Below are 27731 nucleotides of genomic sequence, written 5' to 3'. Positions count from 1 at the left end.
GGCCGGAGGCTCTGCCCGCGCCCCCGTAACCTCCGGCGGGGTGGCCCCGGTGCGCCCTTGCCCGCTGTGCCAAGCCGGCCGCTGCTCACGGCGAGGCCCGCGGCGTCCCGGGGCCGCCCTCGCTCTCCGGCCCGCCCTGCAAGGGGGCAGCTGAGCAGCAGCCCCGCTCCGCGCCCGTTCTCTGCCCGGCTCCTGCGGGGAGCATCTGCGACTCCCCTCTCGGCTCCGGCGCGCGGCAGGCTTCCCCGTGGCACGCGGCCGCCCTAGCAGAGGGAGGCAGACCTGCTGTAGCGCAGCGAGCCCCCGCGGCGGGCAGGCGGGTGTTCCCAAAGGGATATACCAGCGTGCCCCTCGGGGTGAAACGGGCTCTCCTGCTGGGGAGAGCAAACGGGCTCTCCTTCCTTCCGAGGCTGGCGGTAGCCGGCGAGCAGCCGCAGCCGCGCTTGTCCCCTGCGCCCTGAAGACTCGGTGACGTGACGGGCACGGGCAGCGTGTCCGTGGCGTGCCCCTCCCCGGTTGGTTCTGAGCACTGCAGCGAGCATTCTTCCTCCCTGTTTGCTCTGGGTTGTCTAACGCTCCTGTTTCTGGAGTACTCCCGTCAGTCTCTTATAAAATGTGCTCCTGCTTGTTGCAGATACTTGGCAAATAGGTCAAAAAGGCACACTCTGGCAATGACCAACCCTACAGCTGAAATCCCTCCAGACTTGCAGAGGCAGCTAGGACAGCAGTCCTTCCGACCCCGGGCTTGGGCTCCACACCTGGTACCCGATCAGCACCGGTGAGTAACGGCACCGGCCCTTCGGGCAGCTTTGCGCCAGGAAACCTGCTCAGGTGTCACCTGGAATGGAGCACTGAGGACGTCCCGCTTGGCAGGGAGGGGTGAGGAGGAGGAGGAGCGAGTACAAAGAGCAGACCCACAGAGCAGAGGGTGTCCGGCCGCGCCGGGGGCGCTGGAGTTGCGCGCTGGCACGGGCCCCGCGCCCGCCAACGCAGCGGCAGGAGTCGGCTGGCGCTTCCCCTCCAGTCCCGCTTTCGGGGCCGGAGGTGACCTGCCAGCACGGCCGCCGTCACAGGAGGGTTGGGAATAAGCTATTCCTCTTGGAGAAGAGCTGGTCGCTGTTGTAATGGTAGGTGTCGAGCTAGCAGGAGGGAGCAGACTTTCTACAGAGCCTTTCTGGAGGCAGATGCAGGCAAAAGACTGCACCGAGAGTCACGTGCACCAGAGCTGATGAAAAACCTCACTGTTCTGCACCAGAGTTGTGTGTTTTGACTGCAAGGTCTCTTTGCAAAGCTCCTCAAGAGTCGTGTTGTTTCTGAGCCGAACCCCTGACGGGAACGATGTGGGGAAAGGCAGCTGGGGCGGGAAGAAAATCCCAACGTCTGGGAAGGAGGGAACGGCTGCAGCTCGGATCCAGGCTCCCTGGAAATTATGTGTGCGGGGGTGGGGGGGTGGGGGTGGGGGGTGCTCCTGACGGAGAGGGCTGCTGCTTTGACACGGAGCCCTGGGCGCAGCAGCGAGCTGGAGACGCCAGTGCCACCGAGGGAGCTCAAAACCCGCGCTCCGACCCCCTCGGCGGCGCTGGGAGCGCGAGCCAGCAGCGGACTGCGGAGTTTGCTGCGCGTCGGGCTCGGCTGCTGAGAAAGCAGGCGCCTGCCGGGCTGGGCCGGGGCTCGTGCTCAGCCGCTGAGCCAGCTCACACTGGCGAGCTTGACAAAGCGCTTTTTATTGTGGCCAGATACCTGCTGAGCTGAGCACTGATGTAATCAGCAGAGACAGGTGAACTCTGAGCAGACTGAGACAGTGCTAGTGCCACGCTGGAACTCCGCAAAACCGAGATAAGCACCTCTCTGCCCTGAAGTTAACTCCCTCACCGAGCTGCTTGGGGGATGGGAGGAGCAGGAGGGCAGAGATTTCTGGGGTCACAGCACAGCTCGTTAGGAAGAGGAGCGCAGCGTGCAAAACCAGCAGGAAGCGCTGGGTCCTGCTCTAGGGATTGCCGCGAGGTGAGCGGGGCCGCCCGTGCGCTGCGGGGCTGGGGCCTCGTCCCAGGACGGTGAAAGCCCACCTACCCTGCCCGCGTGTTGGCGTCGCCCCCGCCTCGTGCCCGCGGAGTCCTGAGGCCCGTCAGCTGCACCAGGAGCAGGGTGGCCTCTGCTCCTTCCCCCCCTGCAGCGTGGCACCGGGCTGCGAGCCCCCCCCCCCCCCCCGCCCCGCCCCGCCTGGCACCTGCGGGGTCACGGGCTTCATCTGCCCGTGGCCGGGATGGATCGTCCCCACGGCGGTCTGCGTCACCGCCCAGGCAGACCTGGGCCACCGCACGGCGGCGGGCTTCGGTTTTAGCACCGAAGGATTCTAAGGCACCTTCCCACGCGGCGCCCGGCTCCGGTCACGCTGACCTGGTGCCTGAAGGCAGAACCGAAGCACAGCGGTTGTACGAGGCGGCGCAGTCGTTCTGCCTTGGCCACGTGGGCTTGGGAACCTCAGCGTCGTTTTATCCACGGCCTCTGCCTCCCGTCAGTCCACCAGGAGATCAAACGGACCGGGATAGTGGCATCAAAAGGCAGGGGCGCAGCCCAGTCCTTGGAAGAGGTTCGCGTGGGATGCGTAGGAACCGCAGGGCGTCCTGCGAAGGCAGAGCCAGGGCCGAGTGCTGAGCCCAGCGTGCCGGACCTGGGCCGGCATCGGTCGCCTTCTGACACGGGGGAGCCCCTCCAGGAGAAACCCTTTCCCGCCGTGGAAGAGGCTCCAGGGAAGAGCCGCGTTCAGAGCAGGCACGGCCGGAGCTCGCCTGCGGCGCTGTGGTTCGGGACCGCGCCGGCGTGCCGCCCGCTGGGCGCCTGCCCCGGCGGTAGCGCCTGGGGGCTCGAAGCGGCTGCGAGGCCCGGGGCTCCGCGACCTCCTCACGGACGAAGGCGGCCCAGGGAGCCCGTGGTGCGAGGCAGCGTTTGCTGGTCTGGCGGGTTGCATCTGCAGAGAAACCTGGCTCTTGTGAGGCGCAGCGGGGCGGGAAGGGAGCTTCGCCCACGGTGACCAGGGCACGGGCATGGCAGGGCGGGAGCTTAGCGCTCGGGAGCCCCAGCTTCGGGAGAAAACAGCTCCTGAAAAAAATCTGGCTCCCTCTGATGGCGAAGCAGCAGCCTCATTGTGAAGGGAACGCGCTTGTGGCGCCTCGGGCCCGGTTGCCTCGCTACCGGCGGTGTCTGCTTGTCAGATGCGCCCGTCGTGACTGCCCGGTGCCAAGCAGCCGGGCAACTGGGAGACTCTGCACGTGAAGGGGCAGCTCGGTTAGTGCGTGAGAGAGATTCCCCCCTGCTGTGCAGAGGTACATTCCTGCCCTCTTTTTAACTGGGTGCGTCTGCGCGCCTGGAGGCCACCCCCCCCCCCCGCCTTCCTCCTCGGGGGCTGCTGCGGAAGAAGGTGTCGGGCTCCTTTCTCCAAGAGCCCCCTCCTGTTTTCCCCAGGCGTCAGGTGTGGTCAGGGGCCCTGGGGAGCTGGGAGGCTCAGGCAGGGGCTACCGAAGAGCTGAATGCTAGATTTTTGGGATGGCCAATGGTTTCTGTAAACCTCTTCCGTCTGAGGGGCAGCGGCGTCTGTAAGGACGGACAAGGAGTCGCTGCCCGTCTGGAATCTGGTCTGTGGCCGAGTCGGTCCAACCTTACAACGCAATTTCTCGGCCCAGGCACCGAGGATGTTTGCTGTTCACGGTGGTGACGGCACTTTACTTCTTCATTTAAACCAGGGTTTGTTCTGGGCGAGTGGGCAGGTAGAACCTGGCGTGGCCGGTGTAAGTGAAATGTCTCTGTACCGCAGTTCAGTTCCTGGCCGGCTTCGCTAACCCGCTTCCCCCCGTGTTCAGTTCTATTTACAAGGACTCCAATACTCTGCACCTCCCCACCGAACGCTTCTCCCCGGTTCGGCGCTTCTCCGATGGTGCTGCCAGCATCCAGGCTTTCAAAGCCCACCTGGAGAAGATGGGCAATAACAGCAGCATCAAACAGCTTCAGCAGGTAAAAGAGGGGTGGGGGTCCTCCGAAGAGCCTCTGCGAGGGCTGTTTCCTCCTCAGCCTGGCGGCCGCAGGAGGCAAAAGGCGGCATCTTGGCGGCGGGTGGCGGAGGGCGCGCAGCGCCGCGGCGTCTCTCCGGCCGAGGGGCTGTTCCCCCTCCGTACGCGTGCCGCGGCCCTCCTGCGCGTCCTGCTCGCCGGGAGCCTCGGGGCTTCCACCCCCCTCTTTCCGGGGAGCAGCGCACGGGCTGTGCCCGTGCCCGGGCTGGCCTGCCCGCCTGTCCTCGCCGGTCCCTCCGGCGCTGTCGGGCTGCGGCCGCTGCTCTCCCGCGCCTTCTGCGGCAGCGAGGCGCGGGGCTGCTCCAGGGTGCCCCAGGAAAAGGGCAGGTCCCACCGCCAGGGTTTGGAGCTTCTCCCCGCGCGGCCAGCGCGCGTCTGGCCGGTGGCTGGGGCGGGCTTCGGCCCCGGGACGGGGCTTTCGCCTTGCGCCATGGTGGAAATACGAGGTGCTCCGTTCGCCTTGGAGCCGCCGTGACTAGAGCTTCGGGCCCGGGTTCGTAAGGGAGCGCAGCGGCACCAGCTTGGTGCCCCGTGCACCCGTTTCGCTCCCCTTGTCGAAGGCTTGAGCCGGTCGTGTTGTTACGCGCCTGGTTCTGCCAAGTGAAATGGATGAGGCTTTCCTTACTGGCTTTTTCCGATGGAAAAAGGCTGCGGAGGCGCCTTTGCCCAGCAAGCGTGCTGTGCCCCGAAAAAGGTGGCTGACAGGGCTGACAGGGCGTTGGGGTCGTTACAGGAGTGCGAGCAGCTTCAGAAGATGTACGGCGGGCACATGGACGAGAGGACGCTGGAGAAGACGCAGCAGCAGCACATGTTGTACCAGCAGGAGCAGCACCACCAGATCCTCCATCAGCAGATCCAGGTACGGGAGCCTGAGGCAGGCCTGCCGAAGCCTCGGCGGCGCAGGTGGAGCCGCCGAGCGGCTCCCGGCGGGGTGGAGGCGGGTGGGTGGCTCGCCTTGCTGCGGTGGGAGGCAAGGCTGGAGGCCTTCAGCAGCGGGGGTTTGCTCCGTTGCTGCGCCAGCCAGAGCTGCGCTCAGGGCTGGAGCGCTTGGTGGATCTGGATGCGTCCTGCTTCACCAGTCAGCGTTTCCCGAGGCGCGGAGACGCCGGTTGCAAACGCTTCTTGTTTCCTCCCGGTGCCTGGCCCAGGACTGCATCCGGCCCCCCCAGCCGTCTCCACCCTTGCAAGCGCCCTGTGAAAACCAGCCAGCTCTGCTCACTCACCAGCTTCAGAGGTAAAAGCACTGCCTTCAGGAAAGATCTGGGGAACGGGGTTCGCTCTTACTCGAGCCCGGGGGCGATGGCGGGGTGACCGTCCTTGGCGTCGGGGGCCCGGCTGGTGGCCGAGGCAGGCCGGGTCACGGGAAGGGGGGCGGGAAGGGGTCATCCCGGGCGCGGCGAGCCTGCGGAGCCCTTGTCCCCAGGGTTCTGTTGCAGCCACCGGGTTTTGCTCGCTGCCTGTGCGCCTTAGGCAAGTCAGGTGGCTCGCAGAAGAGAGGAGCCAAGCTGTGAAGAGCTTGGGATCCCGAAGGAGGGCTTTGTGGTGTTTATTTAAAACAAGAGAAATGCAGCGCTTGGCCTCGGCTCTCACGGTTGAAAAGGCATCTTAATGAGGAGCAGGCGGGTTGAAAGGATGCTTGTTTCCCTGCGTAGGTTACGGATCCAGCCGTCCAGCCCGCCCCCGAACCACCCCAATAACCATCTCTTCAGGCAGCCGAACAGCAGCCCCCCTCCCGTGAGCAGCGGCGTGCTCCAGCCCCACGGTGAGCGCTGGCCGCGCGACCGGGCCGCCTGCGCCGCGCAGAGCCGCACGGCCCTCTCCGGCCCCCGGGGAGAGCAGCGCGCGGGGGTGCCGGGGGCTTCGCTTCCCCCCCGGCGGGCCCGGTCCTGCGCGCTTTGCTGCTGATGTAAGAGATTTTCCATCTGGCAGCAAGGGCTGGTGTCAGCGAGAGCTCGCGAGGAGCTGCCAGCTGGAATGCGCTGTTGGGTTTCTTGTCATGAGATCCTCGCTTACCGCTCCCGGGGGTGGGGAGGAAGGGCTGGTCCTCATTCTGGGGTTTATGCAAATCGCCCTCCGCTCCGCTTCGTCTCCCTCTCTGCGCAAGGGGCTCTAGCTGCGGCCTTTGCACGCTGGCGCGGCGTGACGGTGCCCTCCTCGCCGCCCCCAGGCACACGCTGGGACTCCCAGTGCGGCCCGGAGGAGCGGCAGCTCCCGCGCGGGGCAGCTCTCGCTCCCGAGCCTTGCCGGGGGCTGGCGCGGGCGCTTGAGGGTCTCTGTTCCTCGTAGGTGCCACCTCCCAGTCCCAGTTCCAAGGGATGCCGTCCCACAACGCCATCTTCCCGCAGTCCGGTAACTGTTCCCCTCCCCCGAGCATGGGGCTGACGTGCCTGGGCCTGCAGCAGCAGTCGCAGCCCCAGCAGGTCACGATCCAAGTGCAGGAGCCCGGCGACATGGTCGGCGGCAGCCTCCTGCCGGGGCCCTCGGTGGCCGGGCAGGGCCTGCCCTCCCACGCGCGGGGCATGCCCCTGGGCCCCGGCGCCAACCAGATCCAGCTGCAGCACCGCGCCAACCTGATGGCCTCCCTCACCTACGGCCACAGGCAGCTGTCGAAGCAGCTCAGCGCCGACAGCGCCGAGTCGCACAGGTAAGGCCGCCCCGGCGCCGCTTCCCCCGGCTGGGAGCGGGGAGGCAGAAGAGAGGGCGCGGATGCCGGGCCGGGACGTGGTTTCCTCGCCGGCCCGGGGCCGCGCTGCGCTGGTTTCGGGAGCGAGCTGTCCGAGAGGCTGCAGGGCTGCCGCGCCGCCTGCCCGCCCACCCGGGCACCCCCTGCCCAGGAGCAGCTCTGCCCGCCTCCTGGCGAGGGCAGGCAGCCCGGCCCGCCTCGCCGACCGGCGCGGTCACCTGTTGCCTCCCGTCCTTTGCAGCCTGACCGTGAACAGGTACCCCCCCGCCAACTACGACCAGGTGCACTTACACCCCCACCTGTTCCCGGAGCAGCCCCGCGTTTCCCCCAGCAGCTACAGCCCCTCGGGAGGAGTTGGCTTTCCTCCGGCTCAGCAAGCTCTGAAAGTCCCCCAGCTTGACCAGTATCCCAGCTTCCCTCAGAATGCACATCAGCAGCAGCAGCAGCAGCAGCAGCAGCAGCACTACACTGCGTCGGCACTACAGCAAGCACTGTTGTCCCCCACGCCTCCCGACTACAGCCGACACCAGCAGGTACCGCACATCCTCCAGGGACTGCTCTCTCCCCGGCACTCGCTCACGGGGCACACGGACCTGCGGCTGCCCCAGGCAGAATTTGCACAGCTCATCAAACGGCGGCAGCAGCAGCAGCAGCAGCAGCAGCAAGAGTTTCAAGAGTTGTTCAGGCACATGAGCCAAGGGGAGGCTGGGAACATGGGCGCCAGCGTGGGACAGAACCTCTCGGAGCGCCAGTCGTTGTCGTTGCCTTACCAGAGCGCCGACGCCTACCACCCGCAGAGCAGCCCCCAGCACCTCTTAAAAATCCGGGCGCAGGAGTGTCTCCAGCAGGTACCGGCGGCCGTGCCGCCGCACGGCTACGCGCACCCGCCGGCGGCCCTGTTCCACTCGGAGAGCATGGAGGAGGACTGCGCCTGCGAGGGGGCCAGGGACAGCTTTCCCGACAGCAAGGGCTCGAGCCCGCTGACCAAAGGTTGCCACGAGACCCCTCTGCTGGGAAACGCAGGAGGGCACGGGGACCCCGAATCCCTGCTAGGAACTGCTAATCCCGCGCCGGAGCTGGGGCCGCACCAGTACCGACATCAGCCCGCTGCCGGATTCGGACGGAGTAAGGCGCCCAGCAGAGGTAAGGCCGCCGACGGCGCCGCCTCCTGCGCCGGCGGCACGTCCGGGCGCGGCCGGCCGGGGGGGGCGGCCGGCGAGGGCTGCGTGACATAGTTCGCATAGCACGGCGTTGCCTGCAGTTCCTCGGGGCTTCGGGGGCCTTAAGCGCATTGCGGGCATAGTCCCTCTGATAAACAGCGTTGAATAAGAGGGGATCCCGCTCGGCCGCCCCGCGTTGGAGCCTGACCTACTTCTGGGGGCAGGCGCAGACCGGGGCCCCGAGCACTGCCCTCTTTCGGGGGCGCTGCGTGCCGGCGGCGTTCCCCGGCCCCCGCACGCGACGGGCTGGCATCGGCTGAGGTACCAGCGTAGCCCCAGCTGCCGCCGCCTCCTCCCCCTAACCCCCGAGCCCGGGCGTCGCCGAAGCTCCCGCGGACACGTGTGGCGAGCGGTGGTCAGGGCCTCGCGGCCGACGCCGCCTTGCAGCGGCGGCAGCAGCCGGGCTCGAGCCCCGCTCCAGCGAGCGGGGCTTGGTGCTGAGGGGAGGGGGCTCAGCCTGGCCCTGGGCGCCTGGGGACCTTTCCCGCTGGCTGGATAGCGGTTGCTCCGTGGTGGCTGCGTTGGCAGCGAGCGCTGCGAGAGGCGTTCCTGCCCGAGCTGCGACGGCAGGCCGCCGCCGCACGGAGAGCGCCGTCCCGGCCCCTCGCGCGGAGGGCCTCGGAGAGAGGCTCTGCGGGCTGAGCCGGGCCCATCAGCATGCGCCGCGGGGCCGAGCTGCGCTGGTCGGAAGCCACCAGCTTGCCCTTGGCACGGAGGGCCCTGTGGCAGAGCGGCAGCGTCCTGGGCACGGGAGGCACGGCTTTGTCTGGGGGCGCAGCACGGGTTTGCTGGGAAAGTACTGGCTTGGAACAGCGTGGCTCCGAGGGCAGAGCGGGCGCGCCAGGGCCGGGCCCCCCAGGGCGCGGGCGGGGGGAGGGGGGAGGCACGGCCCTGCTGAAGCCGTCTTGAGTTTTGGGGCACCGCTGGCGTTGCTCTCGGACCCCGGCTTCCCCGCCGTGCTTGGGTTGCCCCGCGCTAGGCAGGGTTTGGGAGCTCGGGGGGGCGCCTTTTGTGCCGAATCACGAGGCTGCACCTTAAGAGGGGGGTGGACCGTTAGACCGACCGCGAGATGCGGTGGAGCCAGAAGGTGAATTTCTGCCCCCCGCGCCGACGGCGCTAGAGCCGGTTGCGCAAGGCAGAAGGACTTTAGACGACAAGACTTCGTAAACGAGTAAAAGCAAGTAAGCGTTTACAAATAGCGTTGCGTAAGGCCGCCCGGCGAGCTCGCGTAGTAAGCTGTGCCCCGCGCTGCGGCCGCTCGCGCGGCGGCCCTCCTGCCTTCCCTAACCCACTTGGAACCAGGCCTCTGCCTCCAGGCAGGGCCCGCAGCTCGGCCCCCGCGCGCCCTCGCCCGCGGTTACGCCCTGCGGCACCCCGGCCTCCGTCCCGCCGCCGCGCTGGCGCTACGCCCGCCCCGGCGACCCCCGGGGGCGAGCGGGGAGGCTCGCCGCGGCCGAGCGTGGCTCCTGGGCGCGGGTGCCGGCAGCCGGGCTTTCTCAGCCGCGTCCCGGGGCGTTCCTGTTAGTTTCCCCAGAGCGTGTGGCGAGGCTGCGGCCTCCCTCGGGCCGGGGGGCGTCTCCTCTTCTGCCCCGGCTCTCCCAGCGCCTTCTCCCTCGGGCGCAGCGCCTCGGGAGCCTTTGCGCCTTCCGAGGCGGCGTCCTGCCCCCCGCCCCGGGAGAGCCCTGGCTTGTCTGCGGAGCATCTGCCGGCGCCGGCGGCTGGAGCCGGTGAGAGCGTCGACCGAAGCCGCGCTTGGGCTGTGACTAAACCGCCTCTGAGCGGCCCCGCGCCGGTTTTGCTCCAGCCTCGCTGTCACAGGGCTGGGAAGGCTGCCCGTGGGAAACCTGCCTCGCCTCGGCACCGAAGGAGCCGAGCTGGCGGCGGGGGCCCTGCCCGCAGCGCCAGCGTCACGTGCCGCGCCGGCACAAAGGCGGCCTGGCGCGGGAGCCCCGTCCCCTGCGGGTGCGGGGCTGGGAGGCCCGAGCAGGGCCGGGGCGAGGGAAGGAGCGCGACTTCAGCCCCCCACCTCCCCGGGGTCCCCCAGGCCGGGGGGGCCTCGTCGCACCGCGCCTCGTCCCCCGCAGCGCTGGGGCTCGCGGCCGGGCCGGGCCGCGGGAGCCCTTCCGCGGCGGGGCCGCTGCTGGTGGAGCCGGGGCGGGAGGCTGCCGGCCCCGACGACCCTTCCCACAGTTGGAGCGGCGTCCCGAGCCGTGCGTGGGTGGCACCGCGCCGCCGCCAACATCTGCTCCCTCATGTTTTCCTTCGCGCTTTGCCGGGAAGGCTGACTCTTAACCGCGCGTAACCCCGCGGTTGTGCAAAGGAAGGGGGAGGCTGGCTTCGCCTCCGCCTGCCCCGCGGCGGGGTTACTGTAGGACTGCCGCGGCTCCGAGGGACGGGGGGGCGTCGGGAGCGGCCGGGGCGCTCGGGCCGCACGCTGCGCCTGGGCCGGGGTCTCGCTGGGGAGCCTCTTCCCGGCAGCTCGCGGTTGCGGCCCCGGCCGGGAGGTGTGGTGTCCCGGCACAGCCGGGCGATGGCTTCCCGCCTCCGCGGGGCGATAGCTCCGGCCGGGGCATCTCCCTGCGGCGGTGTCACTCGAGGGCGGCCCCCTCGTGCTCGTGGCCACGTCTGCATGTTTGCGCTCCGCGGGACCGCTCGCTCGCCGCCAGCGAGCTGTTGTTGTGCCCCGGGGCCCGGCGAGAGGCTCCTCCGCGCCCCGGGACTTTATTCAAAACACCGTGTACTTGGTGACGGGGGGGGGGTTTGCTGGATAGGAATGTAGCCTTTACCCTCGGTCACAAGAGCGTGCGGCGCAGATGGACTTTGCCAGGCAGAGCACTCGTGTCCTCCTGCAGCCAGATTGTAGGAGGGCAGGGAGAAGTCATCTGATAAAAGCGAGCATCCCGGCCAACTCTTCCAGCGAGATTATTTGTTTACAACTGCCAAGGGGCCCCGCTAAGACATCCCGGGTGGGGGGCCGGGGAGCCGCTTCTCCCGCCGCTCTTGTGTAACGGAGAGCGGGCAGCGCAGGGAGGAGGGCGAGCCGGGGGCTCGAGGGGAGGCGGCAGGCGAAGGGCTCCGGTGCCTGTGCCGGGGCGCTCCTGCCCCCGTCCCTCCCGTTCTCCGCTGCTTTTCGGGCCCCGAGCGGAGGCAGGTGGCGTCGAGGCCGGTGGGGTCTCGGGGCCGGAGGGCGAAGCCTGCCCGCGCGCTGTCTGGGGGGGGCCCTGCCGCTGCCTCCCGTCGGCCGGAGCAGCCGGGGGTCCCCTTCCCGCCCGGCCGGCGGCGCGCTGCTCCGCCGGCCCCCCAGCGCCTGCTCCCGCCGTCGCGCCCGGTTCCGCGGTGGCGCCGCGGCGCGGCGGGGGCCTCGCGCTAACCCGTCGCTTCTCTGTCTCGCCTCCTTCGCCAGAGTCCGTCGTGCAAGGGAACTGCATGGACAGGAGCTCCCCCGGCCAAGCGATGCAGGTGCCTGACCACAACGGCCTGGGCTACCCCGCGCGCCCCGCCTCCAGCGAGCACCCCCGGCCCCGGGCCCTGCAGCGGCACCACACCATCCAGAACAGCGACGATGCCTACGTAGGTTGGCAGCAGCCCGCGCCCGGCGGGGCGCGGGGCAGCGCAGGGCCCCCTTGGCGCGGGCGGGTCACGCGGGAGGCGCCCCGCAGGGGAGGCGGCAGCGTCCCGCTCCGCGGGGCCGCTGCGGTGAGCGCGTCCCCTCCGCCCGCCGCGGCGTGGAGGTGCTGCCCCTCCGCTCGGGGCCTGCCCGTAGGCTGCCCCGGGCCGGGCTCGGGCTCTGGCTCTGGCTCTGGCTCTGCGGGCGCGCCGAGCCCAGCCTTCGGCGCTGCAGGGCGGCTGGACGAGCCGCCGGCGGCCAGCCCGGCCCTTGGCCGAGAGCAGAGCGCGGCTGCCCCGCTGCCCCTGCGCCCTGGGGAGCTGTGCCGCCCGCCCCAATCTCCACGCGCTCCTCGCCGCGGCTCCCTTCGGCTGTCGATGAGACGGGCTCTTCCCTGGGCCGGCGTCGCTCTGGAAGGGACTCGGAGGGTCCGGTCCGGTCCGTTCCCGCGTTGAGGCGACGTCGGCCGCGCCCTCGCTGAGGGCTTGCGGGAGCTGCCTGTGGAGAGCCGGGGGAGCAGCAGGGTGCCTCCTGCCCAGCCCCCCTTGACTCGTGCCCCGCTGCCTCCGCAGGTGCAGTTAGATAACTTGCCTGGAATGAGTTTAATGGCGGGAAAAGCGCTCAGCTCTGCTCGGATGTCCGATGCCGTCCTCAGCCAGTCGTCGCTGATGGCCAGCCAGCAGCTGCGCGACAGGGAGGGCGAGGGTGAGGAGCCGGCCGCGCCGCCGGGACGCGGCCCGGAGGGCGTGGGGCGCCGTTCGGTGGCTCCGGGCTGGCGGGGGTGGCAGGCTGCCGTGCAAACCCCTCTCCTCCAAGAGCCCGCGGGGGAGCGGGGTGCTGGCGGGGTGGGAGCCTGGGCGGCGGGGAGCGCTGGTCCAGGCTCCCTGGAGAAGCCCGGGGCGGCTCCGCCTGCGGCGGGGCCCTCTAGGCCGCGGCAGCCTGCCGGGCTGATGCCGCGCCGGAGCGGGCGCTCCTTCGTGCTCCCCGTGCAGAGGGCGATGCTGGTTTTTGGCCTTGCAGAGTGCGGGGAGAGCTTGGAAGGTCAAGAGCATCCCAGCCTGGGGGATGGCAACCAGCATCTAAACGCCTCCTGTTACCCGTCGACGTGTATCACGGACGTCCTGCTGAGCTACAAGCACCCGGAGGTGCCCTTTGGGATGGAGCAGGCAGGGGTGTAACCAGGAGGGAGTGAGTATCCCCGTGTCCCGCGCCGGTGCTTGCCGCCCTGCCCCGGTCCGGTCGGGGCCCGCACCCCTCCGGCCGGCCCGTTGCTGCCCCTCGGGCGGCGGCAGGGCCTCCCTCCCGGGGCGTAGCTTGCGGGGCTGGGCTGGGAAGGCGGCGAGGGGCAGAGCGGCCCTTCGCCGGTTCCCACCTGACGCCGGTGCCGCTCCTCTCTCCCGCAGGTTCTGTGTACAGCTTTGAAACGAAAAGGTCCATTTTAAACCAACAGTATCTAGCAGCATCGCGCCAAATTGCCGTAGTATTTCTGACTAACCGGAGTACCACGGCCCCTTTCCTCCTCACCCGGTCATCCAGCGTGTTGTTCCTTTGGTTTCTTTCGGTTTTGCCACGTTTGCCTGTAACTCCAGCGCTCGCAGAACAGCCCGAGGACCGGAGTCCTACACGTCGGCGGAGGATCCGCGGAGCCCGAGCACTGAGCCCGGCCTGGAGGGCTCTGGCCGAGCGGGGGCTGCCCCGGCCCCCCTCGGCACGGCGAGCCGACGGGCCCGACGCCTCCCTGGAGCCTGCCGCCGCCGCGGCGGGGAAGGGAGCCCGCGGGGGTCCCGGCCGCTCCCCGCGCCCGTGCTGCCCCCCGCCCTGCCGCCCTTCGCGCCGGGGAGGGGCCCGGCGGGACCCCGGCCCAGTGGCAGGGGCGAGGACGGTGCCAGCGCGGGCCCCGGTGCAATACGCTGCTTGTCTCATCCTCGCCCGCTGGTGGTGGTGGTGTTGTTCCTCCTCCTCCTCCTCCTCCTCCTCCTCTCCCTCGGCCTCGGCCGGCGCGCTGGAGGGGTCCCCTGCCCCCCGCCCCCCGCCCAGCTTTTCTGTTCAGGTCCGCAGCCGCCGCCGCCGGCGCCGGGGGTTCCGCTGGTTTTCCCGGGCTGCCCGCGGGGGAGGCAGGTTTTCCTTGGTTTCCTCGGCTTCCCCTCCCGAGCGCGTAGGAATTGTTTTTCGGTAAATGTTGTTTTATTATTATTGTTATTAATAAAAGGCAAGAGGAATTTCTGTTGGAGAGAAATTTTTAACTAGATTCTGTTCTATATGAATTGTGACTTGCACCTTTTGTTCAAAGTATTTTATTTCTTTTAACGGCGTCGTACTTGTGACTGGTTTTCTCTCTCGTGCCAGTGGCGACAGTGGTCTTCTCCCCGATGCAGTTCGGGCGGGCGTAGCGCTCCCCTTTGTCCTCCTCCCCCCCATCCTCCCCGGGCCGGGGCTGGGGGGTGCTTGGTGTCACCATTGCCTTTGGGACTGGACAAGCTGCAGCTCAAATCCTTCGTACTGACACTTTTCTGGAATGTTTTTAGAAAAAAAAAAAAAAAAAAAAAAGGAAAAAAAAAAAGAAAAAAAAAAAAGAAAAAGAAAAAAAGGAGAAACCGCCCCCGCCCTCCTGAATTTGCACAGAAGGAAGCGCGGAGCCAGCGCGGCAGAGGTGACTTTGCCCTCCCGGCCCCGGGGAGCACGACCCCCCCCCCCCCCCGGCTCTGCGCCCCCCGACCCGCGGAGCAGCCCGGCGGGGAGCCGGGGGGGGGGGGAGCAGCGCCAGCCTTTCGCTCCGCTCCGTACCTTTGCTTTGTTTTCCTTTCGTTTACATGACACTGTATTTCTGGGAGAGTCGGCGGCCGCCCCCAGCAAGCATCCGGACAGCAGGGACTCGCTTAACCGTGCCATTTCGCAGTCTCACACTTTTTTTATCATTGCTTTGTATTGTAGTAATCAATACGCGCAGTATATGTTGAATGTATATTAATATACTTTGCTATTATTTCTGTTTTTTGGAAATGTCAGAAGTATTTTTTCTTCCTCATTTACGTTGGACTAAAACAGGAGAGTTTCGGTAAAGCTCCGGTCCGTTTTTTTGTGCGTCACTTGCAACTAGTCAGTTAGTTGGACAGTGGGATCATGACAAATAAAACCATGATTATGATCTTCCCCCGCCTCCTGTTTGCCTTGTTGCTCAACGCCTGCTCGGGCACGGGAACAGCCTCGGCCCGAGCCCCGGCCGGGGCGAAAGCTCAAGGTGCGGCAGCACCCGTGGCGCCCGCCCGTCCCCCTGCGGGGCAGGGTCCGGCGCCTCGCGCGGGGGGCGCCTGTGCGGCTGCCCTGGGTGTCGCTCGCAGGCCCACCCCGCGTGGCCAGGCGCCTCCTTCGAAGCCGGGCGCCGGGCCCCCCTTCCCCCACCCCCCCACCCCCCCGGTCCCCTCTTGCCGGGCGGCTTCTCCCGTGCTCAGCCCCCTGCGCCCGGTTCCTGCGGGTCCCCGGGCTGGCGGCCGTGGGTTGGGGCAGCACCTGGGCCTGGCTGCAGAGCGGCTTTGGGGTGGCCGTGCCGGGGTGGCGTGCGTGGGGACACGGCTCCCGGGCCCTCCGCACTGGGGACACGCTGGGAAAAGGGGGCAGCGGGGGGCTCACCGCCCCGGGGAGGGGACCCGCAGCGGTAGCAAGGGGCCTGGGTCCAGCAGGCCAAATCTCTGCGGGGATAAACCCTGTGCCCGGGCTGCCGGCCAATTCCCGGGGGCTGCCGAGAGGCCCCGGTGGGGCGAGGCCGCGGTGGCGAGCTGGAATCTGGGTCACCGGGAGCGTAAACAGGCTCCTTGGCCAGCGAGCCGCGTCCCGCGGGGAGCTCCTCTTCGCTCGCCGGCGCTGCCAAGCCGGCGCTCCTCGGCGCTGGCCCTCGAGCGCGATCCTTGAACTCTAACGCGCCACATCGCGATTTCTTGGCCCGCAGCGGCGCTGGCTTATCTCCGGCGGGAACGGCCCCCTCCTGCATAAATAGCGGCGGCGGGGAAGCGGCCGGCTCAGACGGGACGAGCGGCGGCACGGCAGCGGCAGGAGCGAGCTGGTGAGAGCCCGGGCTGCTCCGAGGGGCTCCCAAGCCCCCGGAGTCCCGCCGCGGCGGGGACGCGGTGGCACGGGCAGGGAGGCGGCACCGGCGCCCACCCTGCCGGCTTCGCCAGCGGGGACCCCTCGTGCCGGGGCGGGGGGCTGCCTTCCCGCTGGGGCTGCCTTGGCCCCGGGGCTCCCGGCACCCAACTCTCTTGCTCTGCCTCCAGGTTCAAGCGCAAAGATGAGAGCCGTGGTGGTGGCCCTCGCCCTGCTCTGCCTGACGGGTAGGTCCGAGCGGGGCTGGGGCTGGGGCTGGGGCTGGGGCTGGGGCGGCAGCAGCCGCAGATCCCCGCGGGACGGAGCAGGAGGAGCCGACGCCGGCGCTGCTGGAAGCGCCTGGCTTGCGAAGCGCTTTGCGAGTCAGGCTGCGGCTGAGCAGCTCCCCGGTCCGCCCCGAGCCGGGGCAGCGACGGGCAGGGTGGCGGGGCCGGAGCCGTCCCGCCGGGCAGTCCGTCCTGAGCGCGCCGGGCTCTCCTCGCAGGCACCCAGGCCCGCTACGTGTGGCAGCACGATGAGCCCCAGGCGCCCCTGGACCGCATCAAGGACATGGTGGAGGTGTACCTGGAGACGGTGAAGGCCAGCGGCAAGGATGCCATCGCCCAGTTCGAGTCCTCCGCCGTGGGCAAACAGCTGGAGTAAGTGGGGAGGCGCGGGGCAGGGCGGCCGGGGGGGGGGGGGGGGGGTGTCCCGGGCGCCGTGCATGACCCCCGCGCTCCGCTCCCTGCTCCCTGCAGCCTGAAGCTGACCGACAACCTGGACACGCTGGGCGCTGCCGCCGCCAAGCTGCGGGAGGACATGGCCCCCTACTACAAGGAGGTGCGGGAGATGCTGCTGAAGGACACGGAGAGCCTGCGCCAGGAGCTGACCAAGGACCTGGAGGAGGTGAAGCAGAAGATCCGGCCCTTCCTGGACCAGTTCTCCACCAAGTGGACGGAGGAGCTGGAGCAGTACCGCCAGCGCCTGGCGCCCGTGGCCCAGGAGCTGAAGGAGCTCACCAAGCAGAAGATGGAGCTGGTGCAGCAGAAGCTGACGCCGGTGGCCGAGGAGGCGCGGGACCGCCTGCGCGGGCACGTGGAGGAGCTGCGCAAGAACCTGGCGCCCTACAGCGACGAGCTGCGGCAGAAGTTGAGCCAGAAGCTGGAGGAGATCCGGGAGAAGGGCATCCCCCAGGCCGCCGAGTACCAGGCCAAGGTGGTGGAGCAGCTCAGCAACCTGCGCGAGAAGATGACGCCCCTGGTGCAGGACTTGAAGGAGCGCCTCACCCCCTACGCCGAGAGCCTCAAGACCCGCTTCATCACCCTCCTGGACGACCTCCAGAAGAGCATGGCCTGAGCCGCCGGCCGGCGTGGCCAGGGACTGACCCCGGCCCCGCTCCCGCAGCCGCCCCGGGGCTGCTCCCTGCCTTGCCCGGGGTGCTTCCCCCCGGGGCGGGGGCTCTGAGGGTGGGCTGCAGGAGCCAGCCCCGGGGCGTCCTCCCTGGGGACCCCCCTCCTCCCCTCCCACCACCTCCCCTCCCCGAACCGGCGCGGCTCTCAGCTTTGCCTTCCTTTTGTCAAATAAAGGTGACGTAAGTTATTGGAGCTCGCCCAGTCTTTGCAGTGGATGCTGGAGGGGGGACAGCCTGCGCCCGGAGCTGGGGGCGGGGGGTGCTCCGGGCAGGGGGTGCCGGGGCCACCCAGTGGGAGCTGGGGGGATGGGGACCTGGCTGCAGCCGGGCTTGGCCCCACGCGCGGCTCTCCCCGCACGAAGGGCTGTGCCGGGGCGGCGGGAGCATGGCGGGGGCTGGTTCGGCAGAAGCTGGATCCTCCCCGGCTTGCGGGAGCTGCACCCGGCTCCGGCCACCCCGGGCACGCGTGTGCGGGGCGATGGGGTGCGGCGCGCGCCCCACGGCGAGGGGTCCCAGCACCACGCGTGGCCCCGGCCCCCGCGGGAGGCAGCAGCACCCCGCTGCGGGAGTCCGTCCCAGCCCTTCCTCGCCCCACCGTGCATGCTCCTCCTCGCCACCCCCCACGGACGCCGCCACAGCCGCTGCCTCAGCGTCGCTTTATTGCAAGAACCGTGACAGTGTGGGGGGAGCCGGGGGGGACCCCAGCCCGGCCGGCCCCCGGCCAGCCCCCGGCCAGCCCCTGGTGGGGCTACGCGGTCTATAACCCCCGCCAGAGGTCCGCCAGCCGCCCCTTCGGCCAGCCCAGCCCCTGCTTCGCCAGGTGGGCCCTGTCCTCCAGGGGAGGGGGCTCGGAGCAGGGCACCAGCCCGCGCCGTGCTGAAGCTGGTCTTGGCCACGGCCGTGGCTTCCTGGGTGCACTCCCGCACCCTCCTCGCCAGCTCCTTCGGCTCCTCGGGCGTGAGGACCCCTGCAAGCACAAGCCTTGTGGGACTCGGGGGGACGGGGCCACGGGGCTGTGCCCCCCCCCCCCCCCGCCCGCCCGGTGCGTGCACCCCAGCACCCTGAGCCCCGTGACCCTCCTCCTGCCGCAGCCCTCGCCCGCCCCTCGCTTGCTCCCACCGCCGGGACGGCCGCGCGGGCGAGCGCGGGCAGAGCGACGCCTTCGCGGCGGGGGAGAGAGCAGGGCACATGGCGCTGCGGGGTGGCAGGCGGGGTCCCGGCCGCGACCCCGTCCCCTTCCCGGCACGACCCTCGCCGGGGGCCTCCCCACTCACCTGCGCCGGGCTCTGCTACGCGGGGGCAGCCGTGGGGCTCCCGCTTTATACCCCCCCGGCCGCCCCCTCCGGGGGGTGCTTGTGCAAAGGTCGGGGCGGTGGGGCTGGCCGGGGAGGGGGCGCCTTTGCGGAGCCCCTTCCGCTGCCAGGTTTGCTGCGGAGGGGCTCGGCCCCCGGCCAGGAGTAGGGAAACCTGCCGGGCACCAGGGCTGCCGGGGCAGGGGGGGGGGGGCTGGGGCAGCTGCGTGCTTCTGCGTGTGCACGGTGGGCACACGCGTGTGCACGCTGGTGGGCGCTCAGCCAGCCCGGTGCCCGCCGCAGGGTGAGCACAAGGGAGCCAAAGGGCTCCCGGTTCCTCGGCACCGCCGGCGCCTGGCTGACCCCTACCCCTGCCAGCCGTGCCCTTTGCCCGTGCCGTGACACGTCCCTGCCACGCCGCAGCCCGGGACGGGTCCACCGGGGCGCGGGTGGGCCGAGCCGGGGGCTGCACCCCCGGGGCGTGCGCCGACGGCCCGATGCCCGCGGCCAGGGACGCGCGGGGGTCCCAGCCCCTGTGCCAGGGCTCCCTCCGGGAGTCGGCGCTTGGAGGGTGCGCCACCACCGCCCCGCACGTCCGCGGCCCCCCGCGCCCCCACGTGCCGCCACCGCCGCCCCCAGCCCCCGTGCCCTGCTGCACCCGGGCACCGCGCGGCCGGCGGGGCCGCCGCTGAGCCCCACGCAGCTGGGGGCTGCCCCCTCATCCCTGCCCCCGGGAGGGGCTCGGCCCCGGGGTGCCCGTGCGTACCCCTGTCCCCCTGTGCCCTGGCCCCTGGCACCCCGCCGGGAGCCGGCAGGGCCGCGGGCGACGTCAGGGTGATGCCCGGGCGATGTCAGGGCTGAGCGAGCGTCAGGCGCTTCCACGTCGCGACCTTGCTAAAGTCCAAGCCCGGGGCTTGTGTCACAGGCCTGCGTGGAAGCCGCTGAGGGTGCTCGGGCTGCATAAATAGCGCCGGGCGCTCCCCGGCACGCAGCAGGTACCCGCACCCGGCGGCAGCGCAGGTGAGTGAGCGGCTGCCCGGAGGGGCGGCGGGAGCCGGCGGCGGGGGGCAGGCGGCGGGGGGCTGGGGGGGGCCGCCGGCCCCCGGGGCTCCCTTCACCTCCGCTCTGTGCTCCCGCAGGCATCCCCCGGCGCTCAGGATGTCTCCGAAGGCGGCCGCCCTGGTCCTGGTGCTCCTCGCGGTCTCAGGTGAGGCGGCGCGCGGGTCCCCGGTGCCGGGAGGGTGCTCCTGCCGCGGGCACAGGGGTGGGGACCCGACGTCGTGCCGAGCGGGGCCGTGCCGGCGCTGATCCCGGCGTGGGCTTGCAGGGGCGCAGGCTGACGCCAACCCGGACGAGGTGGCCAGCGTGCTGTGGAGGTACTTCACCGAGCTGGGCAGCGACGCCAAGGAGGCGGTGGACCAGCTGCAGCGAGCCGAGATCACCAAGCAGCTCGAGTGAGCGGAGCCGCCGGGCGGGGCGGGGGGGACCCGGTGGTGGCCGGGGGGGTCCCGGGCCGGGGAGGGGGCTGCGGGCACGCCGGGGCGCTGAGGTTGCGCCCTTACCGTCTCCCCAGCACCCTGCTGAAGAGCAACCTGCAGAGCCTCAACTCGTACGCCGAGGACCTGCAGCGGCGGCTGGTGCCCTTCGCCACGGAGCTGCAGGCGCGGCTGGCGCAGGACTCGCAGCGGCTGAAGGAGCAGATCCGGCGGGAGCTGGCGGAGCTGCAGGCCAAGCTGGCGCCCTACGCCGACGAGGTGCACCAGCAGATCGGCACCAACATCCGCCAGCTGCGCGCCAAGATGAGCCCCTACGCCGAGGAGCTGCGCTCCCGGGTGGACCGCGGGGCCGGGGAGCTGCGGCGGGCGCTGGAGCCCTTCGCCGCCGAGCTGCGGGGCCGGCTGCAGGACAACGCCGAGAGCATCCAGGCCTCCCTCAGCCCCTACGCCGACCGGCTGCAGCAGCAGATCGACGGCGGCGTGGAGAGCCTGAAGGAGCGGCTGGCTCCGCTGGCCGACGAGCTGAAGGCGCAGGTGGGGCAGAGCGTGGAGGAGCTGCGCCGGGGGCTCAGCCCCTACGCCCGCGAGGTGCAGGACGGCCTCGACCGGCAGCTGCAGAGCCTGGCGGGGCAGATGGAGCGGGCGGCGGAGGAGCTGCGCGCCCGCCTGGCCGCCAGCTCGGAGGAGCTGCGCGCCCAGCTCGACCCGCTGGTGCAGGAGCTGCGGCAGGCGGCGGGCGGCGACGCCGAGAGCCTGCGGCAGCGCCTGGAGCCCCTGGCCCAGCAGCTGGACGAGCGCGTGGGGCGGACGCTGGAGGCCTTCCGGCAGCGGGCGGCCCCCTTCGGCGAGACCTTCGGGCGGCAGCTGGTGGAGAGGCTGGAGGAGATGCAGGGCAAGCTGGACTCGGGCGCCGCCGGCGTGGAGGACCACCTGGAGCTGCTGGAGAAGGAGCTGCGGGAGAAGGTGGCCGCCTTCCTCAGCACCGCCGCACCGGCGGAGAACTGAGCCCCCCCAGCGCCACGGGGCGGGCCGGCCGGCCCCCGCCCCACCGCCCCCAGCAGAAATAAACCGGCCCCTCGCCATGCACGCGCTGGTCCGTGTCCTCCTTCTCCGCCGTGCCCCACCGGCCTGCCCCGGGACGGGCCGCGGCCCGGCTCGCCGGGGCAGAGCATCGCCCCCCGGTTCGGCTCCCAGGGCGCCCGCGGGAGAGGGAGCAGAGCTGGGGCCGGGCGGGCGGGGGGCTCGTCCGCACGGGGGGACGGGTCTCGGCCGGCGGGCAGCCGGCGCGCCTCACGGCGAGGAGAGCCCAGCGGAAGACGTCGCCGGCGGTTTCTTTCCTGGGGGAAAGGCATCGCGCCAAGGAAACGCACCGAACCGTGGCATGTTGGGCCGCCCAGCGGGCGGCGGAGCCGGCGGCGGCCGTGCCCTCTTGCCAGGGCTGCCCACGCGGCCACCGCGCTCGTCTCACCCTTGCCTGGCACAGCCGGAGCCGGGCTCGTCCTCCCGCACCCACGCTGGCCCCAGCCCGGGGGTCCCGGCTCCCTCTCCCCTCCCGTGTCCGGGCCACCCGGCGCCCCTGCGCCCCTGTCCCCATCCTCCTTGCAGCTCCCGCCCCCCTGTTTGCGCCGCGCCGCCAAGGTCGGCTGCGAGGGCGGGGGTCAGCCTCGCCCCGAAACCTGCCGGGCGAGCAGCGGGGGCGGCCTCAGCGCTGGGGAAACACGGGCAGCTCCGGCGGGAGAGCCCTGCCCGGGAGGTGCCCGCCGAGGGGCCGGCGGACCCGAGGGGGTGAAGGCCGCCCGCGGCCGCAGCGAGGTCAGGCCGGCCGGCCGGCCCACAGGAGCGTCCCCCACGTCACCCCTCCGGCACGCCGGGACCTCCACGTCGTGTTTACGGGGAGGGAGGTCCAGCGAGCCCACCCCCCGCCGGCGCGCCTTATCGCCCGGCGCCCGCTATAAAGGCCGCCGGGGGCCGGCGCCCGGCAGCCACCCGGAGGCAGGTGAGGGGCGAGGGGCAGCCGGACGGAGCACCCGGCGCCGCGTTTGGCTTCGTCTGGCCGGAGCCGCCGGGCGCCGCGAGGTGCCGCCGGCCCGCGGGGGCTCAGAGGGGCGACCCGCGCCGCGGCGCGGGGTAACGCGCTCCTCCTCCTCCTCCTCCTCCTCGTCCTCCTCTCTCCCCGCAGCACGGCAGCACGCCGGCCCCGCAGACCATGCCCGCGAAGGCCGCGCTGCTCCTCGCCCTCCTGGCCGCCTTACCGGGTGGGTGCCGAGCGGCGGGGCCGGCCCGGGGGCAGCGGCCCGGGGCAAAGGCGGGGGGGGGCGGGCGGGCGGCACCCCCGGCCGCCCCGCCAACTCCTGCCGTGCTGCCCGCAGCGTCGGCGGGCGAGCGGGCGCGGGGCGGCCTCTGGGACTACCTCGGGCAGCTGACGGGCGACAAGGCCGGCCCGGAGCACGGCCGGAGCGCCAAGCTGGGCTGGCACAGCGCGTGAGTACGCCCCTCTGGGGGCGCAACCCCTCCCGGCTCCCTCCGCCCGTGCCCCCCCCCCCGGCACACGCCGGCCCCCGTTTCTCTCTCTCCCCCCCGGGGATGGCGAAGCTCACGGGAACGGGCCCGGGGGCTCGGACAGTTTTTATTCGGGGTGTGGGCGGGCCCGGCGGCGCCGCTGGGCTCAGCCAGGGGGGCTCAGCGCCTGCGCCTGCCGCAGGACCCTGAAGGGAAGCGTCCAGGACGGGGTCAGCGCCGTGGGGACCTTCCTGGAGAAGCTGGCGCCCCTCGCCGGAGGCCCCCCGCCCCGGCTGTACGGCGACTCGGACAGCCTGCGGAAGCTGGTGCGGAAGGAGCTGGAGAGCCTGCGGGTGAAGCTGTCGCCGTACGTGGACGAAGCCCACCACCAGGTGGGCCGGCACCTGGAAGACCTTCGCTCCCGGCTGCGGCCGCTCACGGAGGAGCTCCTGGAGCAGGTGTCCCTGAAGGCCCGGGAGCTGCGGCGGCACCTCACGCCCAGGCGGGCGGCGGCGGCGGCGCAGCTCCTGGAGGGCGCCGGCGAGGTGCGGCGGTTCCTGGCGCACTACGGCGACAAGCTCGCGCTCCACACCGAGCAGGTGAAGGACATCTTCCAGCCCTACGTGGAGAGGCTGGTGACCGAGATCCACCGCAACGTGGAGGAGCTGCACCGGAACGTCGTCCCCCACGCCCAGGCCGGCCCGGAGCAGCTCCACCGGTACGTGCAGGAGCTCTCGGCCAAGCTGACCCAGAACGCGAGGGACCTCCACCAGCAGATCCAGGGGAACCTGGAGCAGCTCAAGGCGCGGCTGAGCCTCTACCCCGGCGGCGCCGGCGAGCCGCCGGCCCCCCCGGAGGAGCTGGCCCGGGAGGTGCAGCGGCGGGTGGAGGAGTTCCGGAGGGACACGTACCTCCAGATCCAGGCCTTCACCCGCGCCCTCGACCACGAGACGGAGGAGATGCGGCTGAAGCTCTGCTCGCGGCCCTCCCCCGCCCCGGGGGACCCCCGGGACGGCGCCCCCCACCCCGCCACCGTGGAGGACCTGCACGCCCGCCTCGACGCGCTCTGGAGGGACCTGGCGCGCAGCCTGAGCGAGCGGGGGGGCGAGGCCCGCTGACGGGCCGGGGCCGGGGCCGGGGCCGGGCGGGGCCGCGCCGAACCCCAATAAAGGAGCCGCCATGGCGGGCCGCGCCGCGCCGCTTCCGCCTCCTCCTCCGCCTCACGTGACCGCGCCGCCTCACGTGACCGCGCGGCGCGCAGGCGCGGCGCGCGGCGCTTCCGGCGGCGGCAAGATGTCGGCGCTGGAGGCGGCGGCGGCGGGGGGGGAGGCGGCGGCGGCGTTGTTGTTCCGGCCCCTCAGCGCCGAGGACGGCGAGCAGCGGCCGGCGGAGATCGAGTCCCTGTGCATGAACTGCTTCCGCAACGTGAGGGGGGCGGCGGGGGGCGGGCGGGCCGGCCCTGCCGAGGGCCGCGGCGGGGGGGGAGCCGGGGCGGGAGCGGGTAGGCCAGGCCCGGCGGGGGGGGAGAGGCGGGTGGGCGCCTCGGGGCGTGGGGGGGGTGGGGGGTGTGCAGCGGCGCCCTGAGGGCTCGGGTTCCCACGAGGCCCCCTCGCTGCCGCAGGGGGTGACGCGGCTCCTGCTCACCAGGATCCCCTTCTTCAAAGAGATCATCGTCAGCTCCTTCGCCTGCCCCAGCTGCTCCTGGTCCAACACGGAGATCCAGTCCGCGGGCCGCATCCAGGAGCAGGGCGTGCGCTACACCCTGGCTGTCGCCTCCCGCCAGGTGAGCGGGGGGGGGGGGGGGACACGACGACGACACTCCCCTCGCCCTCCCCGCGGCGGCGGGGAGCCGCCTCGCCGGCGCTTGTGTCCCTCCCGAGCCGCTCTCGCTGGAGCGGGAACGCGTTTGTCTTCCGCGCCGGCCGGGAAATAGCGGGGTTTGCTCGGCTGTAGCCGTTTCGGGCCCGAAACGTAATCCCGCGCGAGCGGAGAGGCTGCTAAAGCTGGGCTGGAGCTGACGCCGCGGCGTTGGGGGGCGCTGTGCCCCCCCCGCCCTGGTGCGGGCGCCTGGGAGCTCCCGGTCCCCTCGGGGCTGCTGATGCCGCTCCGTGACTGTCGCCTGCAGGACATGAACAGGGAGGTGGTGAAGACCGACTGCGCCACGGCTCGGATTCCGGAGCTGGACTTTGAGATCCCCCCTTTCACCCAGAAGGGAGGTGGGTAGGCGGCCTGCGCCCCACGACGCGGACACCCGTTGGGGTCCCGGCCCCCTGTCCCTTGCCAGGGAGCCGTGCGAGCCGGCAGAGCGGGCAGCCCCGCTGCCGTGGCCTCACCGGCGCTTCCCTGCCCTTCCCAAGCTCTCACCACCGTGGAGGGGATCATCGACAGAGCCATCGCGGGCCTGGAGCAGGACCAGCCCGCCCGCAGGGTGAGCGCTGCGGCAGGGGAGGCCCCGGGGGGACGCCGGCGGGGCCAGCGCCGCTTTCGGGCCCCCTGCGCCCCTCGGTGCTGGGGGGGGGGGGGCGCCGGGAGGAGCGCTGGGCTCAGCGCCGGGGGCTGCCTCCCCTCCTGCAGGCGGCGGACGCGGAGGTGGCGGGGAAAATCGACGAGTTCATCGGGAAGCTCCAGCAGCTGAAAGAAGTCCGGGCCCCCTTCACCCTGGTGAGTGCGGGCGGGAGCGCGGCCCCCCTCTGCGGCGAGGGGGGTGGGGGTTGGGGGGGCTGCCTCCCCACCGCCCCGCGCCCCCGCAGGTCATTGACGACCCCTCGGGGAACAGCTTCGTGGAGAACCCTCGCGCGCCGCAGCGGGACGAGGCGCTGGGGGTGGCTCGCTACCGGAGGACCCCCCAGCAGGCCGCCATGCTGGGGCTGGAGGTAACGGGGGGCCGCGGGCGCCGCTGGGTGCTCGGTGGGCGCGGGCAGCAGGGCCGGCGGGGACCCCCTGAGTGAAGGGAGAGAGGTTAACGCTGCCTCCGGTGTGGGGGGTGTCCCCCTGGCAGGGAGAGGAGCTGGACGAGAAGCCAGCGGATGCCGCAGAGGACCTGAGGGACGAGGTGGGTGACACCGTGGGGCGGGGGGGGGGAGGGGGCTGGCTGGCCCCCGGGCCGGGCTTTCCGGGACTCTGGGCCTCTCCGTTGCCTCCCCGCGGCCCAGGTGCTGCAGTTCAACACCAGCTGCCCCGAGTGCAACGCTCCGGCCGCCACCAACATGAAGCTGGTGCGTATCCTCGGCGGGGGGCGACTGGGCCTGGCGGGGAGGGAGGGGGGTGTGTGTGTGTGTGTGGGGGGGGCTGCTTCGAGATTTGGGTGAGCTTTCCTTGACGGGCAGCGCCAGAGATCCCGCACTTCAAGGAGGTGATCCTCATGGCCACCCACTGCGAGTCCTGCGGGCACAGGACGAACGAGGTGAGCGGGGGAACCGGGGAATGGCCGGCTCTTGTGCTGGGGGGGGCGGTGGGAAGGGGGAGGGGGGGGGGGGGGGGGCTGTGCCTTCGCGGGGGGGTGGAGCTGACGGCCGGGCCCTCCCAGGTGAAGTCGGGCGGAGCGATCGAGCCGCAGGGCACCAGGATCACCCTCCGCATCACAGACCCTTCCGACATGACGCGGGATGTGCTCAAGGTAGGGCGCCTCCGTCCCCTCCCCCTCCTCGCGTGGCGGGGGCCGGGGGCCTGGCCCACCCTCCAGCGGGGGGCTCACGGGCCGCTCGCCCCTCGCAGTCGGAGACCTGCAGCGTGGAGATCCCCGAGCTGGAGTTCGAGCTGGGCATGGGGGCGCTGGGGGGGAAGTTCACCACGCTGGAAGGGCTCCTGAAGGACATCCGCGACCTGGTGAGCCCTCCCCTCCCGCCCCGCCGCCCGCCGGAGCGCGGCCCCAGCGTGGCCGGGGGTCTCGCAGCTGGCTGACGAGGGGGGGGGCGGGGGTCTGCTCCCGCAGGTGGAGAGGAACCCCTTCACCCTGGGGGACAGCTCCACGCCCAGCAGGGCGGCCAAGCTCCAGGCGTTCCTGGGGAGGCTGCAAGAGGTGAGCGTGCTTCCCCTGTTCTCCCGAGGTGGTTTCCTGCGCTGGGGTGGGCTCCCCGGTCGTGCCGGGGGTGGGGGGGATGGGGCCCTGACCCCCGGGCGCCCTCTCTGCCCGCAGGTGCTGGAGGGGAGGGCGGAGGCCCACCTCATCATGGACGACCCTGCGGGCAACAGCTATCTCCAGGTGCAGCGCTGCCCCCCTCTTCTGCGCGGCGGGGGTGGGCTTTCTCCTCTCTTCCCCTGCCCTGGGCCGGCGGGCAGGGGTCCCTGCGGGGCGCTGGGGACGAGGGGCTCGCTGCGGGCCCTGCCCGCGCAGGGGGAGCCGCGGGTGGCTTTGCGGGAAGGGAGAGGGGAGCGGTGCCCGCTCCCCGGGATGAGGGGCGGGGGGGCTCGCTGTGGGGCGACGGGCCAGCCTTGCCCTCGCTGGGTGGGGCAGTGACTCGGGGCCGAAGCCCCTTGCCAGGGCTGGGGGGCTGCCGAAGGGTGGCCCAGCCCCTGAGGAGAAGGGGGGTGACGGAGGGCTCGGTGTTGCCCCCCAGAACGTCTACGCCCCGGAGGAGGACCCGGAGCTGCGCGTGGAGCGCTACGAGCGCACCTTTGAGCAGAACGAGGAGCTGGGCCTGAACGACATGAGGACGGAGGGCTACGAGGCCGAGGGACCCTCGGGCCGGTAGCCCCACCCAGCTGCCCCCCTTCCCCCGGGGCGCTGGGGACCAGGACTGGGGGGGACCTGCACCCCGCTAGGCCCTGCCCCTGGGGGCCGAGTCCTCCCCGTGGCGCATACAGAGGGGGGCGTGGGGCGGGGGGGGCCGTGCTGGGGGGCTGCGACCCCCAAATAAAGGTGTGAATAAACGGGAAGACTCTGCCCGCTGGCGCCGCCCCCCGCCCCGCCTCCGCTGGCACCGCCCCCCGCCCCGCCTCCGCGCCCGCTGGCCCCGCCTCCGCGCCCGCTGGCACCGCCCCCCCGCCTCCGCGCCCGCTGGCGCCGCCCCCCGCCCCGCCTCCGCGCCCGCTGGCGCCGCCCCCCGCCCCGCCTCCGCGCCCGCTGGCCCCGCCTCCGCGCCCGCTGGCACCGCCCCCCCGCCTCCGCGCCCGCTGGCGCCGCCCCCCGCCCCGCCTCCGCGCCCGCTGGCGCCGCCCCCCGCCCCGCCTCCGCGCCCGCTGGCACCGCCCCCCGCCCCGCCTCCGCGCCCGCTGGCCCCGCCTCCGCGCCCGCTGGCACCGCCCCCCCGCCTCCGCGCCCGCTGGCGCCGCCCCCCGCCCCGCCTCCGCGCCCGCGGGCGCCGCCCCCCGCCCCGCCTCTGCGACGTCACTGCCGGCCCCGCCTCCGCGACGTCACTGCGCGCGCGGCGCCCCTGCGGCCCG

The 27731-nt window shown here is 71.8% G+C and overlaps 5 protein-coding genes across 7 annotated transcripts in view; all 5 read left to right on the top strand.

Moving 5' to 3' along the window:
- The window catches only part of SIK3 (SIK family kinase 3), a 78033-nt gene extending 64794 nt beyond the window's left edge, over nucleotides 1-13239 (top strand). For 2 of the 3 annotated variants that reach the window (XM_086476985.1, XM_086476986.1), the window contains exons 15-25: nucleotides 635-778; nucleotides 3858-4008; nucleotides 4798-4923; nucleotides 5213-5298; nucleotides 5717-5826; nucleotides 6351-6708; nucleotides 6989-7890; nucleotides 11371-11537; nucleotides 12147-12279; nucleotides 12595-12762; nucleotides 12978-13239. In XM_086476985.1, coding sequence (XP_086333111.1) covers nucleotides 635-778; nucleotides 3858-4008; nucleotides 4798-4923; nucleotides 5213-5298; nucleotides 5717-5826; nucleotides 6351-6708; nucleotides 6989-7890; nucleotides 11371-11537; nucleotides 12147-12279; nucleotides 12595-12752 — 2335 coding nt within the window. In that variant the 3' untranslated portion in view covers nucleotides 12753-12762; nucleotides 12978-13239. The remainder of the gene's footprint in view (nucleotides 1-634; nucleotides 779-3857; nucleotides 4009-4797; nucleotides 4924-5212; nucleotides 5299-5716; nucleotides 5827-6350; nucleotides 6709-6988; nucleotides 7891-11370; nucleotides 11538-12146; nucleotides 12280-12594; nucleotides 12763-12977) is intronic. The other variant, XM_086476988.1, reaches the window with a different exon arrangement.
- Nucleotides 13240-15856: 2617 nt separating this feature from the next.
- APOA1 (apolipoprotein A1) lies at nucleotides 15857-17007 on the top strand. Its single transcript, XM_086476926.1, has 3 exons — nucleotides 15857-15899; nucleotides 16157-16310; nucleotides 16410-17007. Exons 1-3 carry the CDS (start codon nucleotides 15857-15859, stop codon nucleotides 17005-17007), a joined length of 795 nt encoding a protein of 264 aa, XP_086333052.1.
- A 2505-nt stretch (nucleotides 17008-19512) lies between these two features.
- Nucleotides 19513-20855, top strand: APOA4 (apolipoprotein A4). The gene is made up of 3 exons (XM_086476953.1): nucleotides 19513-19561; nucleotides 19682-19808; nucleotides 19928-20855. Exons 1-3 carry the CDS (start codon nucleotides 19513-19515, stop codon nucleotides 20853-20855), a joined length of 1104 nt encoding a protein of 367 aa, XP_086333079.1.
- A 376-nt stretch (nucleotides 20856-21231) lies between these two features.
- On the top strand, nucleotides 21232-23467 carry APOA5 (apolipoprotein A5). Its single transcript, XM_086476766.1, has 5 exons — nucleotides 21232-21363; nucleotides 21456-21977; nucleotides 22030-22105; nucleotides 22220-22331; nucleotides 22552-23467. Exons 1-5 carry the CDS (start codon nucleotides 21232-21234, stop codon nucleotides 23465-23467), a joined length of 1758 nt encoding a protein of 585 aa, XP_086332892.1.
- A 175-nt stretch (nucleotides 23468-23642) lies between these two features.
- Nucleotides 23643-27077, top strand: ZPR1 (ZPR1 zinc finger). The gene is made up of 14 exons (XM_086476827.1): nucleotides 23643-23774; nucleotides 23971-24132; nucleotides 24475-24565; nucleotides 24707-24777; nucleotides 24924-25010; nucleotides 25100-25222; nucleotides 25348-25401; nucleotides 25502-25568; nucleotides 25682-25752; nucleotides 25876-25965; nucleotides 26064-26174; nucleotides 26281-26367; nucleotides 26485-26550; nucleotides 26906-27077. The coding sequence occupies exons 1-14, from the start codon at nucleotides 23643-23645 to the stop codon at nucleotides 27038-27040; spliced, it is 1347 nt and encodes a 448-aa protein (XP_086332953.1). The 3' UTR covers nucleotides 27041-27077.
- The last annotated feature ends 654 nt before the right edge of the window (nucleotides 27078-27731 follow it).

Source organism: Leptosomus discolor, chromosome 22 (assembly GCF_034619465.1).
Source record: "Leptosomus discolor isolate bLepDis1 chromosome 22, bLepDis1.hap2, whole genome shotgun sequence".
Classification (NCBI taxonomy): Eukaryota; Metazoa; Chordata; class Aves; order Leptosomiformes; family Leptosomidae; genus Leptosomus; species Leptosomus discolor.
Note: the sequence above shows the minus strand (reverse complement) of the source record. Positions and strands in the feature narration are given on the sequence as shown.

Excerpts from the sequence above, each read along its gene's own strand:
- APOA1 (XM_086476926.1), top strand. The coding sequence starts at position 15,857 with ATGAGAGCCGTGGTGGTGGCCCTCGCCCTGCTCTGCCTGACGG. Across the intron at positions 15,900-16,156 it reads CGCCCTGCTCTGCCTGACGG|GCACCCAGGCCCGCTACGTG; the intron begins GTAGGTCCGAGC and ends CTCTCCTCGCAG. Across the intron at positions 16,311-16,409 it reads GCCGTGGGCAAACAGCTGGA|CCTGAAGCTGACCGACAACC; the intron begins GTAAGTGGGGAG and ends TGCTCCCTGCAG.
- APOA4 (XM_086476953.1), top strand. The coding sequence starts at position 19,513 with ATGTCTCCGAAGGCGGCCGCCCTGGTCCTGGTGCTCCTCGCGGTCTCA. Across the intron at positions 19,562-19,681 it reads GGTGCTCCTCGCGGTCTCAG|GGGCGCAGGCTGACGCCAAC; the intron begins GTGAGGCGGCGC and ends GTGGGCTTGCAG. Across the intron at positions 19,809-19,927 it reads GAGATCACCAAGCAGCTCGA|CACCCTGCTGAAGAGCAACC; the intron begins GTGAGCGGAGCC and ends CCGTCTCCCCAG.
- APOA5 (XM_086476766.1), top strand. The coding sequence starts at position 21,232 with ATGTTGGGCCGCCCAGCGGGCGGCGGAGCCGGCGGCGGCCGTGCCCTC. Across the intron at positions 21,364-21,455 it reads GCTCGTCCTCCCGCACCCAC|CTCCCGCCCCCCTGTTTGCG; the intron begins GCTGGCCCCAGC and ends TCCTCCTTGCAG. Across the intron at positions 22,106-22,219 it reads CCTCCTGGCCGCCTTACCGG|CGTCGGCGGGCGAGCGGGCG; the intron begins GTGGGTGCCGAG and ends TGCTGCCCGCAG.
- ZPR1 (XM_086476827.1), top strand. The coding sequence starts at position 23,643 with ATGTCGGCGCTGGAGGCGGCGGCGGCGGGGGGGGAGGCGGCGGCGGCG. Across the intron at positions 25,223-25,347 it reads CCGCCATGCTGGGGCTGGAG|GGAGAGGAGCTGGACGAGAA; the intron begins GTAACGGGGGGC and ends TCCCCCTGGCAG. Across the intron at positions 26,551-26,905 it reads CGGGCAACAGCTATCTCCAG|AACGTCTACGCCCCGGAGGA; the intron begins GTGCAGCGCTGC and ends GTTGCCCCCCAG.